This window comes from Phacochoerus africanus, chromosome 7 (genome assembly GCF_016906955.1).
Source record: "Phacochoerus africanus isolate WHEZ1 chromosome 7, ROS_Pafr_v1, whole genome shotgun sequence".
NCBI lineage: Eukaryota > Metazoa > Chordata > Mammalia > Artiodactyla > Suidae > Phacochoerus > Phacochoerus africanus.
In genome coordinates, this window is record NC_062550.1 from 65,801,124 (window position 1) to 65,819,951 (window position 18,828).

General features: G+C 37.8%; 1 protein-coding gene across 1 annotated transcript; it reads left to right on the forward strand.

Moving 5' to 3' along the window:
• Positions 1-1,099: 1,099 nt before the first annotated feature.
• On the forward strand, positions 1,100-9,012 carry CD69 (CD69 molecule). The gene is made up of 5 exons (XM_047787576.1): positions 1,100-1,272; positions 4,958-5,080; positions 6,148-6,350; positions 6,700-6,803; positions 7,900-9,012. Exons 1-5 carry the CDS (start codon positions 1,209-1,211, stop codon positions 8,006-8,008), a joined length of 603 nt encoding a protein of 200 aa, XP_047643532.1. The 5' UTR covers positions 1,100-1,208; the 3' UTR covers positions 8,009-9,012.
• The last annotated feature ends 9,816 nt before the right edge of the window (positions 9,013-18,828 follow it).

Here is an 18,828-nt window from a genome sequence, read left to right on the forward strand (position 1 = left end):
CTTCCATCTGCTGTGGGTGCGGCCAAATAAATAAAGTGTCAGAGGTACATGAAAATAATAATCTAGTAGACGGGAGAAAAATAGAAGAATAAGATATTACTGAGGGAACATAAGGGCAGTGTAAATGCCATAAAATATGACAAGAAAATTAACAGGAGCTGAATGAAACAGATAATTTGAGATAAATAATTTTAGAACGTAGAAAGGAAGTGCCAGCCACAAGGTTTCTATTTCCTGTATTAAAGCAACTACTTACTAAATGACACCTTAAAAAAACACTAGTCCCCAGGGAAGAAGTGAATGACACTTCTCTGAAAGCCAGTTTATAGCTTGCTGTGTAAAATTCTTCCAGACCCAAGAGAGGGCCATGAAAATAGAGATTTTAATTTCTTATTTATCAATAAACCCTTCAGCCCCAAACAGCATCCAGTCTATAGTAGATGCTCAATAAATACTAGTTGTCAATGTATAATTAAAGGAATGAACAGGAGTTCCCGTCGTGGCACAGTGGTTAACGAATCCGACTAGGAACCATGAGGTTGCGGGTTCAGTCCCTGCCCTCGCTCAGTGGGTTAATGATCCGGCGTTGCCGTGAGCTGTGGTGTGGGTCGCAGACTCGGCTCGGATCCCGCGTTGCTGTGGCTCTAGCGTAGGCCAGTGGCTACAGCTCCAATTCGACCCCTAGCCTGGGAACCTCCATATGCCGCGGGAGCAGCCCAAAGAAATAGCAAAAAGACAAAAAAAAAAAAAAAGGAATGAAGAGAATTCCAGGGAAAGAGCGTTCTCCAAATTATTTCCATCTCAAAGACATGAATCCCTAACTCACAATTCTTTACTTAGGTATTCTGTTTCCTAAACTATTTGTTGTCTACAAATTTAAGAAAGGAGATCTCAGATTCCGGGAAAACCCTGCTTGTCTCTTCAAACTTCACCTATAGTTGTGAGAAAGCACATTTTAGACAGCAGGGAAAACCCAAAGCTCACCACAACAACACATTGTAAAGTGTCTGGGTCAGTGGAGCATAAATTAAAGAGAACAGGTGTAGCTGAACGATTAGGAGGGAAGAGGAAGGGGGTGGAGACAACGCAAGTGAATATAAACACTGAGATACCTCAAAGACTCAGAACTGAACAAGAGCTCCAGCAAAGACGTCCACCGTAGACTGACTTGACCTGGGATTAACCAGAGGATTGTGACGAAGATAAAGATGAATTCAGAAGATGCTCCCACAACAGAGACCAACTCCTTGCATCCGAATAGAGGACAACCAAGTAAGCCATGTCCTTATGTGTATTTGCCTCTATTGATCTATGATATATAACAGTAGTTGGGGGAAAATGAAACTTGTCTTCTGAAGAACTTGGTTGCCTTCTATTTCGGTTGGGATAAAGGAGAAAATGGGAAGAAGTAAGTATTTCTTTATCTATGAGAATACAGACCACCTGAGACTTGGGAGGAAATCACAGGGTGAATTTTAGAAGCTCTTTAACCAGCAATTTCTTTGTTTTAGTTTATATCATCTCAATTTTTCAGAGTTAAATAAAAACCCCCTTTGCCCTAAACCAGGGAACTCTCCATCATTTTTGCATATCCATCTGGACATCCTTTAGGAAGCTCTGCCCCTCTGTATGGAAAATTCTGTTTTCCACGTACACAATTACATTCTTGGTTGTCTTTACCTTGTACCATCTTGTGCTCTCGGTGTGCCTTATCTTATATTCTCATGACAGCATCTTCTGGTTGCTGGAAACACAAGTTGTTTCCAGTCTTTGAGAGAATAGATTTATAAACATCTGACTATTTAGTGTCCAGTTCTAGTTTATTAGGAGAATGTATGAAAAAATTCTTGAAAATGCAGTCTTCTTCTACATTCTTCATAAGACTCTTCCTCCATTTCATTCTCCTATTTCATCCTTCTAATCACTGGCTTCAAATTCTTCATGAATCAATCATTTTTTTTTCCTTTTTCTTATTTTCATACGATCATCTTTCTATATACCTTTTCCTCCTTTCTATTTGCCTAGTCTGTCCACAGACCTTTCTATTTCCTAGTACCAGAATTTTCCCATTGTTTTATGATAATTTGCTTCTGTGAGGCTTTCTTGATTTGTTTCATCTATCTCTCTTGTCTTCTCTAATTAGTGAGGTGCCCCAAACACTAGCTTGTAGGAACTAGACTTTACTTGTAAGCAAAACTATCCAGTAACAAAGGAATGCATTATCAACAGCAGAGCTTAAACAATCTAGAGAAAGGAATTGTTTTCTGAGTATGTGTTTGTTAGAGTGGTTTGTTTTAGAAAATTATCAGTTACCACTGGTAAACCCATCTTTTACTTAAGAATGCAAAATCAAGTGCGGAAAACAAGGATAAGTCACAGAAAATTTTTGATAGCCAGATTAACTGTAAATTTATGGTTCAGTTGAGCTGCCCCAAAGAAAAGAATGTAATTAAAAACAACAACTGCTCAATAGAGAACCCAGTTGAAAGAAGCTTACTTAGGTATTCTTAACTTTCCCCGAGATCATCCCAATTTTTTGTTGAATAATTTGCGTGGAAATATTTAATCTATGATGCTCTTGTTCTGGCTTCATTAGTTTGAACAATTATTGAGCGCCACCCTTGGATGATTCAGTACCTACCGGTGGATTTGTTTTCAATTTCTCTGTTAATGGACAGGGCTTGTAATCAGAGTGGAAGTATGCTCACAGGGGAGTGTTTTGTCACCTAGGTGACAAATCAAACTGTGAGCAACAATAGCCCTCACTAATGGTACAAAACACAATCTGAAGGTCACCTGCACAGCTTACCCACTGGGTCAGCCAATAGACTGAGTCCAACCGATAAGCCCATGGACTATGGAGTCCATGAGGTACTCGGATGCCTTGGTGTTTGCTCATGAGGCAGAGATGTTGCTACATTGAGTTTAAGCAGCATGATTGAGTCCCACATGGCGAGAAGTGAAACGAGACAGAAGTTCTGAACTTGCTACCCTAGCTACCAAGAGCTGCTTCCGGTGACAGTGGCATGCCGGCATGCCGGTAGGAAAAAAAAAAAAAGAAAAAAGAAAAAAAGAAAGGTTTGCTTCAAGAAACTGAGAAAAACAGAACCAGACAGGAGTGAGGTAAAGTCCTCTCTTGCAAAATCTGAATGCAGATCTCTGCTGGGAAGAACAATCCTCAGAAGAAGCAAAAGATGATGTTGACACCTAGTTCATGATAAATTTCTGTGAAAGAAAGCAACATTCCCTTTGCCTAGTTTAACTTTAGGAAAATGTTTTAAGGGAAGAAAATACATGAATTTCAAGTTGTAGATAACCTACCTATATATCTTTTTAATTATGAAAGTCATCTATACTGAAAAACAGGATATTTTTTGCATATTGAGGTTATTTTGGGTAGTAAGTTTTAATATCACTCAAGTAGACATTTTACATTTAAGTTTTTGGGAACATAATAGGGAACTATATATTTCTAGTGAGGTCAAATTTAAAAAATCCTGATAGCTCATCCTAGCAGAAATCAAATCCAAACTCTTGAATCACAAATCCTCATTCTCTCCTTTCTCTGTTATTTATCTTCTAGAACAGATATCCTAACTTTGTCGCTGTTTTTGTTTGTAACTAAGAACCACCATTCACATCATACTCACATTCTAAATCCTTCCACAAAAATATTTTTTATTGATGAAATAAAACTTATACTTTGTTTTAGCATTATACGAAGGGTAAACTAAAAAACTAATTTCCACCCGTATTTGGTCTATAATAGTTATATCTCAGGTATTATTTTAACTTCTCTTGGAAAACTCAAACATTTTACTTTTCACTGACATATTTTCATTGAGGTGTAATTTATACACAGTGTACACACAGATCGTAAGTGTACATGAGTTAATGAGTTATTACTACAACTCCAATTAACATTGGACATTTTTCATCACGCTAGAAAGTTTCCAGTCATATTAGTCTTCCAACACATAAAAGCAACAGCTTTTCTGATTTCTATCATCATAGTTTAATTCAGCTATTCTTGAATGCCATCTAAATGAAACTGTAGTATTTCATTGTATATTATCGTGGCTGGATTTTTTTCACTCAACATTTGTTTTGAGATTCAAACATGATGTTGCATGTACCAGTTGTTACATTTTTAAAATTGCCAAGTAGAATTTGCTTGTATCAATATACCATCATTTGCTTATCCGTTTTCCTATTGATGGATATGTGAGTTATTTCTAGGATTTAGCAGTTAAGAATAAAGCTGCTATTAACATTATTGTATAAAGCATTTTGAAGACATATTTTTATTTCTCTTGAGAAAATAATAGGAATAGAATTGCTGGATCATAGGGTAGGTGTATATTTAACACAAAATAGTTTCTCAAAGTAATTTTTTCCATTTTACTCTCCCATTTAGTAATTTATGAAAAGTTCAATGCTTCACATCTGCACCAGATTCACCAAAAAGTATATCAATCTTTTTTTTAATTTGTAGTCATACTAGTGGTATACATTTTTATATCAAAATTCAACTTTTTATTATATTACCCACATTTATACCATCTTCTTTAAACAGTAACTACAGAGAAGTTAAGAAGATTATACTTAGGATGTTCTATGTATATGTCTTCTAGGGTCATCAGGTATTTAGTAGAAGTTCCTATTGTGATGAAAACAATGAAGTTATATTTTTAGTATTTTCATAGCTACTGTATATTTATTTGTGGGAGATATTTCATGATCTCATTATTATGATTGGACTGTTTCATTTCTAGCCAAAAATAAACTATCCAGATTCACTCAAAACTTGAGGAAAGTTAACTTATAAATTTCATGTAAGATGGGGAGACACCTGGCTTTTTAAATTATTATTATTTTAAATATCTCAAGAGAAAATCAAACATGCAATCTGACCTCTCTAGCCTACCTAACCTCATCAGTGACTTTCTCTCTTCAGGTAATGCCACCGGGCCTCATTTTGCAACACATCATGAAGGGTCCCTTCAAGTTCCTATCCCATGTGCTGTGGTGAATGTGGTCTTCATCACTGTTTTAATCATAGCTCTCATTGCTTTATCAGGTGGGTGGTACTTCATAAATTTATCAAAAATTCTGATTAATTTAAGATCATCTCATTTTTCACACATGACCAACTTCTGAATAAACGCCATTTATGATGCCACATTCTTTGGACAATACTTCTTTTGCATTTTCTAAGGCTTTAGAAACATGAAATGTGTCTGTGATTTATCTAGTACTGTTGCAGACACTTACATGTGAGCAGGTGCTTAAATCTGGAGTAAGAGGGGCTGATTTAAAGATATAGACATTTACCTGGAAAAATGTGGACTGCACATTCATAGTTGATGAAAACAATAAATTCTAAGCCAGAAATTAATCAGGAAGAGGCCAGTCTCTTATCTCAAAAACCACAGAATGATGGGTATGAGTAATTAACAATACAGCTAGAAGCTCCCAGAGAGTCAGTTACAATACCGTATTCAAAACATGTAACTGTACCGATACATTTGTGTTCTGCACAAACATGAAATTTTACAATGTTATGAAACATCCCCAGCCACAAATCTTCCTGTATTCTGAATGCTTCTCTGCAAACTATTCTCTCCTCTACCTCCCACTATAGAGTTATATATACTACATCTTCAAATTCTTCCACCTCTGCATTCAGATGCAAAACCTTAGTTGAAATGTATAATGTATTTTACCCTTTCTAGCCCAAAGACTATTTTCAGGATTTTTAAGTTTTCCTACCACTTTCTGACCAAAGTGACACCCTCTTATTTCTTATACCTTCTCAAATGATGATTAGGCACAACAAGAGATCCAGATAAGGCGAGGAACTACTTCTTACTCTTCACAGAACTTGCCTTCCTTTTTTTATAATAACTTTAAATGGAGTATATAATCTATAAAAAGTTTGGATCATTATGTTGTACCCTAAAATTAATATAATATTGTAAATCAACTGTACTTTGATAAAGTTAAAAAAAAAAAAAGAATTGACCTTCTTTCCTCTCATCCTTTACTCTGTCACCTAGCACAGCACAGCATCCCCCGAACTGGTTTTGTACACTGTGGGTACTTGGTTTCTGATGTTACTAAAACAAACTGTTTTTCTGTTCACAGTGGGCCAGTACAACTGTCCAGGCCAATATGTGCCCTCAGTGCCATCCAACATGCATGTTTCTTCATGCCCAGATGATTGGATAGGATACCAGACGAAATGCTATTTTATTTCCAAGAAAACAAAGAACTGGACCTTGGCCCAAAGCTTCTGCTCCAAACACCACGGTGCTACCCTTGCTCTCCTAGAGTCTAAAGAGGACATGGTAAGAGAGTATTCAAAAACAATGCCAGAAGCTATTGCTGTTCTGTTTTATATCGTTAATTTGTGGTTTCCTTCTAAGTGAAGACATTGTATGTTTCCCACGAAGGAAAATTTAGTCACAGAAAAGTCACAGAATCAATTTGAGGTCAAAATGAGACTTTTTAGCCTTTGAATGTGACTTGGTTGTTTATCTTCAGAGGCCAGAAATCCAAATGAGCCGAACCTACATAACATTGAGAACTGGTCAGCTTAGCTTTCATGGCTCAAGTTGCAGATTTGAGAAACAGGATTTACTGCATACTTCTCAGGAGAGGTGCTTTAACATGCACTTCCTTTGTGCTTTCTTCAAGGTCTTTTTAAAACAACATGTGGGGAGAGCTGAACACTGGATTGGGCTGAAAAATGAAGATGGCCAGACTTGGAAATGGTCAAATGGCAAAGAATATAACAACTGGTGAGTTTCAAGATCTCTCTCTATCCTCCCTTAGGCTGGCAGCTGGGCTGCGGGGGGAGGAACCACTTTCCTTTTTTCTTTTCAAAGCTCTCTTCTATATGAAGGTGTGCTCTTTATAAGCAAAGCTTTAACAATCTCTTTTGTATATTATCTCTATGGAATTATTTAAAGAAGGGCTTCAATGTTATCTTTTTTCTTTTTATCTGCTTGGAATTCATACACTAAATGCTTCTAGTAATTTGATCCCAGTAAATTCTAGCGTGAGTAATAAGATTCAGTTAGAAATATATTCCGAGAATGATTACAACAAGGTGAAAAAAATCCAACATTTCCAATCTCATCTTTATATCTTATTGTTAGTTTAGTTTTTGGAAAATAATTCCCTCTTTCACTTTCCCTGTTCTCATCTCCACAGAGATAAAGAACAATAGTTTCAGTATTTAATTAGAAGCTCTATGGATCTGAGAGAAAACTTGCCCCAGCATTAAAGATGCTCACTTTATTTCCAATACCTGTAATTAAACTACATTTGAAAGTGTGAAAGACATTGTATAAGTTTCGTGTTAATCCTTGCTGTCTGCAGATTCAGATGTGTTTAAATTTCTAGCTGTTTAAATAGTTTTATGATAATTAGAGATATGGGGATTAGTTTAAATCCCTAGAAAAGGAATTCTTACTATGTGTCCTATGGTATCACACCCACAAATGAGCATCAGGGGCCATTAACTCCCTGAAATTATCTGCACTAGCAGCATGATTGTTGAATGTGTATACTCTCTGGGAATGGTTTCTTGAAGGGTTTGTGAATGCAAAAATGAACAAGAGTTACCCCTCTGGTGATATGCCAGCCAAATGAATACAGCTCTTTTCTCTTCAATCTACATACTATTTCTTTCAATCCTTGTCTACAGTCTCTACAAATTAGTTGATGACCTGTGATCTATGACTATGATCATTTGACTGGCACACTTGCCTCATGCATTTCTAAGGGGGGGGGGGAAGCAGAGGCCACCACCACCAGCACAAAGTTGATTCTTAGGTAACTGAAAAGAAATGATGAACTGAAAATAATTCTAGTTTCTTTATTGTTTGACAGGTTCAAACTTACAGGATCCAAGAACTGTCCATTTCTGAATAGCACCGAGGTCAGCAGCATGGAATGTGAAAAGAATTTACACTGGATATGTAGTAAATCCTCCATATAAAGAGGATTCCTATCTGTTTATAGACGATTCTATCGTGGAACTCAAAGAAATGTGTGTGGCGAGTGCTGCTCTGTGGTCAGAAGTTTTCCATAAAGACTTTGTGGAAAAAAACAAACAAACAACTTTGTATTATTTTGGAAACTCTCTTCCAAATAAGACTGTGGAAAAAAGGGGGAAAAATTCCAGGAATATCTACATTATGGAATCCTCCTGCCATGAGCTGAAAAAGTCACAGGTTGACTGATAATTTTGTCCAAGAATGAGAAGAACGACTTCAAGCTTATGAATGCACTTTATATTTTTTAAATTCAGAAATAATAAAATAACGAGGTTAAGAGTTATTATTTATTGTTGAATGACTATGAACAATGAGTGTCCCTCATGCAGCTGCACGATATGAAGGAGTTAAATGATGATGGTATGAAAAACTGAATGTAGACAAAGGATATTTTAACCAGGAACACAGATATTTAGTCTAGATGCCTTTTCTTTAACTCAGAGAACATTTGTAAGGAGGCAAATGCTTACGAAACGAAGCTTTGTAATATTTCTCTCTTTTTAAAGAAGTGTCTCAAGTTACTTTGTCACTTCCTCCCCCAAAGAATGGGATGATCCTGTATGTATGTTGTTTATTTTTTTACTTCTTCATTGTAGACTTGTCTTTTTCGATGGTACATGGTTCACTGCCTTATAAACAGTGTTTTATAGAGATAAAGACAAAAAGCAAAGAATAGGAAGAATATTTGTAAAACAGATAAAAGTGTTGGAAAATGTGCAATATGAGATGTGGCAAATCTGTAACAGGAAAAAGTCTGTATTGTTCAAATCTAGAAAAATTCTAGTTCTATCCAATTATAAATTAGTGCCTTTCCCGATCAATTCTATCATGTGCAATACTTCATGTAAAGTATTTTCTAAGTGCAATAAAGTGTTTTTGTTTGTCTTTGTACTCAGTGCAATTATAAGCTGCTTTTATGTATGTTAAAATAAAACAAACAACAAAATTGTTTCTAAGAAGTGTTCATTCCTTCAACATACACTAAAAATTATATCTCATACTAGAAAGCAGGAAACAGAATATTGCAATTTTTTTGAAGACATATCCATAGTACAACCTTAACTTATAACATGGTTATAATTTTTAAGTTGTTTTTATGTGTGTCTCAAAGGGCTGTGTCCACTTTTCTGTATATAGCAGACATTCAGTATATATTCTAATTGAATTGAAAGAAATTTGTCATTTAAAATTTTTGAATCTATGATTTTCTTCCTTTTTTTTTTTTATTGTTTATCATGCTGACAAGATACATAGAAATTAGGAAAGACCTAAAGTCACACAGCAGAGATTTTTTTATAAGCTCATCCTCTCTCCAAAAACAGAATAATTGGTCCTCATAGCTGATGCTCTGAAAGCATCTTGTTCAGTTCTGAAATGCTATACATATTGTAGCTATTTCCAGAAAATAATTCATTAAATAGAAATAAGGCACTATATAATCTTCATAAGCTATTTCAATCATGGAAAATAATACTACCTTCAAAGTTGTTTTATGAATGTCTTTCATAGTATTATCTTTTCCAAAAGATGAAACTGTAGGCTGTAGGTGGTACCTTTAAACTGTTGTCACTGGTGTGTCTTATTGAAAAGAAATCTGGGTTCCGGACACTGCTTAGTGAAAAACAATATAGAAATTTCTTAATCTCAGGGCCCTTCAGGTTCCATAGCCTCCAAACTCTAATAACCCATCCTTAAAAAACAACAAACCACTCCTCAGTCTTGTTAGAAAACAGCAGCTTGGATCCATGCCCTGAGAAATATGCAAGCAGAAAGTGCAGCTATTAAGAGCTCAAGTGAAGAAGAAATATTGTCCCAGTTTCATCTCTGCCACTCACTGGCTTTCCAGGTATTTTAGTTGGCACTGGGTAGAAATTCAGTCAAAATTAGCTAGAAATTAAGTTAGCTAATTCAAGAAAATGGACTGAGACCAGTACTTGGCTCGAAGTGAACTGCAAGGATGTACTACGTTTTAGTGATAATTATAAGTGGAAACATCATGTCATCAAACTCCCAGTATTGGCATAAAACAGCATCACTACCTAGCATGTCTATTTCTATACAGCATTTTTTTTGGACAGACTTGTTAAAAAATTTATTTAAGGAGTGATTATTAGTCAACAACCGCTGTAGTGGACAGTAGAGTTAAAATACTAAGGAAGTGTAGCATGACGACTAGTCTGGTGGAATTTATGGCCTGTTTACAAAACTAACAGTAAGGTAAACAATTACATTATGGTGGCAATGAAGCCCTAGATCAGGGAATATGTAGGGTGCTATGAAAGTGTATTACAGATATCCTAATTTATTTGGCTTTGTAGTCAAATTGTTTGCTTTCAGTGATCTGTATTTTATTTGGCTGTGCCAACATAATTTCCTCTAGAAATGGGAATAATAGTTTACCTGCTTATCTCAGATAACTATAGGGATTCAATAAATTTGAGAGTATTTTTAAAAAAGATAAAATGCCATTGAAATGTTAGATCCTATAGTCAGTATTTAAATTGATTCAAAGCTTTTATAATACCAATATAACAATTTTTTTCCAAGTTTATTCTCAATTTTCACAATTTTGACTAGATTTTCACACCTGAAAATCTATCATAACTGAGATTAAAATTCTAATAACCTTTCTAGAGAAAATATTAGAAAATAAATGACTAGAAAGGCTCTTGGTGATTATATAAACTGATTTAGTTCAACCTTTGGAAAAGAGTTGAAAAACTTACCAAAAACCTTAAAAAACAGATTTCTCATCCTAGCTCAGCAGGAACGAATCTGACTAGTATCCATGAGGTCACAGGTTTGATTCCTGGCCTTGCTCGGTGGGTTAAGGATCTGGCATTGCCGTGAGCTGTGGTGTAGGTCACAGACACAGCTTGGGTCCCCAGTTGCTATGGCTGTGGCACAGGCCAGCGGCTGCAGCTCCAATTTGACCCCCGTATGCCTCGGGCGTGACCCTAAAAACACAAAAAACAAACAAACAAAAAGACCTTAAAAAGATTCTTATCTTTCCTTTGAGCTAAGCTTTTTTTTTTTTTTTTTTGAGGAGGGGAGCTTTAAAGAAATGATCTTGGATGTTCAAGACATAACCATAAATTTTTTTTTTTTTGCTATTTCTTGGGCCGCTCCCACGGCACATGGAGGTTCCCAGGCTAGGGGTTGAATCGGAGCTGTAGCCACCGGCCTACGCCAGAGCCACAGCAACGCGGGATCCGAGCCGCGTCTGCAACCTACACCACAGCTCACGGCAACGCCGGATCGTTAACCCACTGAGCAAGGGCAGGGACCAAACCCGCAACCTCATGGTTCCTAGTCAGATTCGTTAACCACTGCGCCACTAACCATAAAAATATTTATCAGAGGCCTAATTTTAGTCACGATAAATCAGAAGTCACTAAATAGTCCAAAACAAGAACTAAGTTAAATAAATATGACTTTACTACATGATGAAATAATGTACTAACATTGAAAAATAATGTCAGGGAATTCCCACTGTGACACAGTCGGTTCAGGATCCATCATTGCTGCAGCTGTGGTGTAGGTCACAACTGCAGCTCAGATTTAATCCCTGGGTGGGGGAACTTCCATATGCCGCAGCAGGTGTGGCTAAAAAAGAAATAATCGTGAGGAGGAATGTTTGTGTATATGAGAAACCACACAAAACGTTAGCGCTAAACCAGCTAAAATAAGAAATCCACTAAGATTGCACCCTGTTAGATATTTAAATGATCCATGTTTCTATGTGCTGAAAGAGAGACAAACGACAAAGGTAAGCACAATGGTTTTTCCTGCAAGGTAAGCATATGGATCGTATTGATTTTCCTCTCTATGTTTCTCTACAGTTTCAAAACATTCTATAATGAATAGTTATTTTACTTTTAATTAAAAAAAACTTCTGGAGTTCTCGTCGTGGCGCAGTGGTTAACGAATCCGACTAGGAACCATGAGGTTGCGGGTTCGGTCCCTGCCCTTGCTCAGTGGGTTAACGATCCGGCGTTGCCGTGAGCTGTGGTGTAGGTTGCAGAAGCGGCTCGGATCCTGCATTGCTGTGGCTCTGGCGTAGGCTGGTGGCTACAGCTCCGATTCGACCCCTAGCCTGGGAACCTCCATATGCCGCAGGAGCGGCCCAAGAAATAGCAAAAAGACAAAAAAAAATTAAAAAAAAACTTCTATTTTAAATAAGCCTAAGTATAGTATCATTAAGGAAGTAATTTCATTATTTAGAGGATAATTCTACTTTCTGGTGACCAATTGAAACGGAGTCCCCCTCCAACTGAGTTCCCTTGCTGAGTTTATGATTCATCTCTCCATCCAAAACTTTCTGCGCATTCTTGTCCTGCCCCTGTTCCCTTCAGGATTAAGGATAATCAAAGAAAAGGGGGATTGAAACCAAGAAGAATCCTGGGGGGACCCTCCCAGGTGCAAAATTCTTTCTGTGTCCCCTGTTTCTTTCTCTCTTTTCTTTACTTTTTAGGTCTGTAGGCACGGCATAAGGAGATTCCCAGGCTAGGCGTCCAGCGGGAGCTGCAGCTGCTGACCTACACCACAGCCACAGGATCCGAGCTGCATCTGCAACCTACACCAGAGCTCACAGCAACCCCAGATCCTTAACCCACTGAGCGAGGCCAGGGATCAAACCCACATCCTTATCAGATTCGTTTTCACTGAGCCACAAAACGGGTTCCCCATTTCTTCTGTGCTGAAAAAGGACTTTAGTCTCTGAGGCCTTTCCCCAGTTCCAGTGAACAAGTTCTAGTTAATGATCAGGACAAAACAGTCACAGGATACCTAGTTCCTCCTGCAGGGATACAGATAATCTGATGCATGTCTTCGAGTTGTTCTGCAGAAACCAAGACCCACACCCACGTGGAGGGTGGTGACTATATGTTGACCACAAGCCTGCAGAGCCCAGTCTGGCTGGAACCAGAATGTTGAGATTCTGGAAACATCACCCTGTTACTTCCCCCACCAACCAATCAGAATAAGATCCACAAGCTGTTTGTGCATTCAATGACAGTCTTTTCTAATGCTATCTTCAAAAACGCTTACCTGAAAGCATCAGAGTTTGGGTTTTTTGAGCATGAACTTACCTGTTCTTTTTGCTTGGCACCCTGCAAATAAACCTTTAATTTGCAGCAAACAGCCACTATCAACATTTGGCTTTCTTTGCAGGGGCACAGGAGTCCATGCTCTGTAGCGCAATTACAAATATTAAATATAAGTTTGGGAGTTCCCGTCGTGGCGCAGTGGTTAACGAATCCGACTAGGAACAATGGGGTTGCGGGTTCGGTCCCTGCCGTTGCTCAGTGGGTTGATGATCCGGCGTTGCCATGAGCTGTGGTGTAGGTTGCAGACGCGGCTGGGATCCTGTGTAGCTGTGGCTCTGGCGTAGGCCGGTGGCTACAGCTCCGATTCGACCCCTAGCCTGGGAACCTCCATATGCTGCAGGAGCGGCCCAAGAAATGGCAAAAAAGACCTATATATATATTTATATATAAGTTTGTTTAAAGAATCTCCCTTAGGCGGTCTTCTGTCCCAAACACTGTGTGGTCATCCACAAGCTGCAGTGTCATCTAGTGGCTGGTTAGAGTCACTGCAGTTTTGGTTTGGTTTGGTTTGTGTTGTTTCTTGGTCCAGAGGAGGTATTCAGCCTGAGAACAGTTACAGGTGTTTTTTTAAAACACAGTTCAAAGTTTATAGGTTATATAAAGTTTCAGGGTTTCACTATAGAGACCTTGCACTTAGTTTCTGCCTCACAGTGCAGAGCATGGAAATGATTTACATCCCAGATGATAACACCTGACATGTATTTTTGCTTCATTTTGGGGTTTTTCCCAGCCTTACTGTGGTATAATTAGCTTATAAAAAAATCCACCTAATTAATGTATACAGTTTAGGTGAGTTTGATCACACATATTCTCTCGTGTTACCACCACCACAATCGGGTAATAAACATACTCGTCATGTCCAGAATTTTCCTTGTGTTTTTGGGGGATTTTTTGTTTGTGTTCTGTTTCAAGAATGCAACATGAAATCTAACCTCGATGAATTAAGTAAAGCTGCAAGATTCAAAATCAACATACAAAAATCAGTTGCATTTCAGATACCAGCGGCACTCTCTCCGAAAGGGAAACTTGAAAACAAGCCTATTTATAGTAGTACCAAAAAGAATAAACCATCCCATTTACAATAGTATCGAAAAGAATAAAATGAGAGTTCCCATTGTGGCTCAGCAGTAGTGAACCTGACTAAGAACAATGAGGATGTGGCTTCGATACCTGGCCTTGCTCAGAGGGTTAAGGATCCAGCGTTGCCATGAGAGGTGGTGTAGGTTACAGATGAGGCTCAGATCACGCATTGCTGTGGCTGTGGTGTTGGCTGGTAGCTGCGGTTCCAATTCAACTCCTAGCCTGGGAAGCTCCAAATGCCACAAGTGCAAGCCTAAAGAAAAAATGTTTAGTGTGTGTGTGTGCATACATAATTACAACCAGCATACAGAGAAGTGCACATTATAAATGTACACTCATTTTCACAAAGCAAACATCTATGAAACCTCTACCCAAATCGACATGAAATGTGGCTAGCACCAAAGACAGCCACCTGTCCTTTCTCAGTCTCTATCTCACTCATCTCGCCCAGAAACACAGAAATTATCCATTTTCCTATTTTCTAAAATTAAGGTTTGAGATTTGTTCTTGAGCCCTCTGTGGGTAGAATCATGTGGTATGCTTTCCTCTGGGCATAATTTCCTTCAACATAGTTATCCAATTTGAATTCATGATCAACATTATGTGGATGAGTTTTATTGGTGTTGTTATGTGTGGCTATATTTAATTACTTTTCATTACTGTGTAGTCTTTCATTGTTCTAATAGAAAATATTGATAGATATTTGGTTTGTTTTCCTGTTTTCAAATAAGGCTGCTATTGGTATTCTGGTACTTTTTCTTTAGGTATATGTATGTACTAACTTCTGTTGACTATTAATCTGCATCATGTAATGCAGGCATGTTGAATTGAAACATAATTTTTTATAATTTATTTACATATATTTTTTTCTACTGTACAGCATGGTGATCCAGTTACACATACATGTATACATTCTTTTTTCTCACATGATGTGTTCCATCGTAAGTGACTAGACAGAGTTCCCAGTGCTACACAGCAAGATCCCATTGCTGATCCAACCTGAAGGCAATGGAACAGATAATTCTTAATAGATTTCAAAAGTGGTTTTATCCATTTATTTTCCCATCCATAGTATATCATTTCCCATAGCTCCATATACCTTGCCAAAATGTGATAGTAGAGTCTTTTAATTTTTAGCTATTTTAGTGTATGGATTGAGGCATCTAATTGTGGTTTGAAGCACTTGCATTTTCATTATTACTACTGAGATTGAACATTTCTCATAGGTTTACTATTCATTTGGCTATTATACTTTGTGTTATGTCACTTTAACCCATTGAATTTTTTTTTTTAAAGGCCACATCTGCGGGATATGGAAGTTCCCAGGCTACAGGTAGAAACAGAGCTACAGCTGCCGGTCTATGCCGCAGCCACAGCAACGTGGGATCTGAGCCAAGTCTGCGACCTACACCACAGCTTATGGCAGCACTGGATCCTTAACCCGCTGAACAAGGCCAGGGATTGAACCCACATCCTCATGGATACTAGTCAGATTCGTTTCCACTGAGCCACAATAGGAACCCCTGAATATTTTTCTTTCACTTTTATGTTATTATTCACTTATAGGAATTTTTTAGATAGATAGATATAGATGATAGATGGACAGATACATAGAGATAAATAGATCCCTTTATCAATTACATGTGTTACAATATCTTCCCCTTTCCTGCTCTACGACTTGCTTTGTCACTCTATTAATAGTTTCTTTTGAAAAGTACAAGTCTCTGATCTTAACGTAATATGGAATATCCATTTTTCTTGATTTTTGTGCTTTTACTTTTTTAAGGAGATATTTTCCTACCCTGAGATTGTGTTTTCCTGTTACCTTCTAGAAGCCTTATTGTTTTGTGATTAATTTGCATTTGTACGTATAACTCATCTGCAATTACCTTTTGTGTGTATGGTTTAAGGTATGAGCCAAATTCTTTCTCGAATGAATATCCAATTGTGCCAATATAACTGACAAATTTTACTTTCTCCAGTGCTGTACAGAGCCACTTCAGTCATAAACCCAGTTTTCGCTTGTGTATAGTTATTTTCCAGTCTGTCTATTCTGTTTCATTGATATGTATGTTTATTCTGCCAAACTATGTTTTCTTCATTACCAACACTTTATAACAAGCCTTGATATTTAGTGGAGCAACTTCTCCCACTTTGTTGTTCTTTATGGGTATCTTGATTATTATTATTATTTTTTGGCCATGCCCATGGCACACAGAAGCTCCCAAGCTAGGGCTCGAACCCAAGCCACAACAGTGACAGTGCTGAATTCATAACCAGTACCACCAGGGAACTCCTTGATTATTCTTAATTTTTAATTTTTCCATATAAATTTTAACTTTTTACATTTTTCAAAACTGACTTACTGAGTTCTTAAGTGAGATTCAATGAATTGATTGACCAAGTTGGCAAAAATTAGTATTGTAAGTCTTTTACTCTATGCCATAATTTAATTCTCCACCTATTTCAGTCTTCTTTAATTTCTATCTTTAATTTCTTTCTGTACTTGTGCAAAATGCATGTAAATCTCTTTGCATTTATTCCTAGATATATTACATGTGTGATGCTATTGCAAATGGTGTCTGCAGCAGGTGAAGGAGAATGGAAGGTGTCACCTCAAAATAGTCTTCTTTGACTTAAGGATTATTTTAGGCTGATTATTGTTTGAAAAGTAACACTCGCAGGTGAAGCTCTGAAAACTGAGTAGATGTCACATTTTTGTAAGAGACATTTACATTTAAAAGGGAAATCTTCATTTGGAAGGGTGTCTCCCTCTCTGTATAGGAAGAGAAGGACAAGTCCAAATCTCTAGAGACTTTTAACAGCGGTGCAGACAACTTAAATCTGTGTCATAACTTTATCCTTGTTTCCTATGCTTTTCGTGGTAACCTCTGTCTACTTAAAAGAAAACGTACAACCTAAAAGTTGAGAGTTAAGTTTTATTTGTGGCAAAATTAGGACTTAACCCGAGAGACAGCATCTCAGGTAGCCCTGAGAAAACCACTCCAAGGAAGCGAGGCGGGAGCTAGGATATACAGGCTAAAGATGAAGGGGGAGGTGAATGCAGCCATAAACATGTTTTCCAAAAGGTTGCTTCTGCTCTCAGGAAGGTAACTGTTAGTCACAAGGAGCAGACATCACCATGAAGGATTTTCGTGGTTTTCTAGATATGAGGAGACCCAAGAAGTGGGCTCGTAAAATCGTCTCCTAAAATAACTATTTGATGATCTGTTCTTCCAGTTTTCCCACTGCACAGAGTGCCTCCTCTCCTGGTCTCCACCCTGAGCTCCCTCAGTGGGTGTGGCAGGTTGGTGACTGCAGTGGCTCATGATTTAACTCAGGCAGAGGCTGCAGGCAAGTGCCAAACTCCAGTTCACACCTCCATAACTGACCTCCCCATTCTCTCCCCTGCATCTTCTTTTGTCTTCGCCTGGAGATGTTATTTAAGGCTGCTGCTTGGGCCATTTTGAAGAGTGACTCAGTTTTCCTTGGTCTCTCCCACATATGCAGGAGGTATGCATGTAATTAAACTTCTGTATGTTTTTCTCCTTTTATTACAGGAAGTGTCTCAGTCAAGAACCTAGAAGAGTAGAGGGGAAATTAATTTTTCCTCCTCCACATCGGCAAAAGAGCCCCTCCCCCAGTATTCCCATCTTTGGAAAATGTGAGTATGTTACATTACACAGAAAAAAAATTTAGAAGCAATTAATGCTACAGACTTTCAGATAAAGAGATTATCTTGAATTGTCCAGGGGGGTCTCAAACTAATTACAGGCATAACTCATTTTATTGTGTTTTGTTTTTTCACAAACTGAAGATCTGTGGCAATCCTGCGTCAAGTAAGCTTTTTGATGCCATTGTTTCAATAGCATTTTCTCACTTCCTATCTCTGTGTCACTTTTTGGTAATTCTCATATATCACTATATATGTTATGGTGTTCTGGGATCAGTGATCTTTGGTGTTACCACTGCAGAAAGATTATGATGTACTGATGGCTCAGACGATGGTTAGCATTTTTGAGCAAGGCAGTATTTTTTCATTAAGGCATTTACATGTTTTAGTCATAATGCGACAGTTCACTTAGTAGACTACAGTGTAAGGAAACATACCATTTAAATGCACTTGGAAACCAAAAAAATTTTGTCACCTGCTTCATTATGACATTCCCTTCCTTGTGGTGGTCTGGAACTGAACCTGCAATGTCTCTGAGGTCTGCCTGGATATGAGCCTTTAAAAGCAGAGAAATTTATCTGCCTAGACATAGAGAGAGCTGGAGGAAAGAGAAGTCAGAGAGATGAGAAGCATTTTTGCTAGCTTGAAGATGGAGCAGGCGGCATGATAAAGAATGCTGTTGGCCTTGAGAAGATGAGAGAGGCTGACAGTCAGCAAGCAAGTGAGGACAAAAACATTTCAGCCAAAGAAACTGGCATTTCCAACAACTTTTCCAAGGTCCTCCAGGAGGAAGGGAAGTGCTGTTGACACTTTGATTTTGGACTCAGACCCTCAGCAGAGATCCAGCTGCGTCACACTGAGACTGACACTGGACTTCTGAATCATAGAAGCTGCAAGATAA

Excerpts from the sequence above, each read along its gene's own strand:
- CD69 (XM_047787576.1), top strand. The coding sequence starts at position 1,209 with ATGAATTCAGAAGATGCTCCCACAACAGAGACCAACTCCTTGCATCCG. Across the intron at positions 1,273-4,957 it reads TCCGAATAGAGGACAACCAA|GTAATGCCACCGGGCCTCAT; the intron begins GTAAGCCATGTC and ends TTCTCTCTTCAG. Across the intron at positions 5,081-6,147 it reads AGCTCTCATTGCTTTATCAG|TGGGCCAGTACAACTGTCCA; the intron begins GTGGGTGGTACT and ends TTCTGTTCACAG.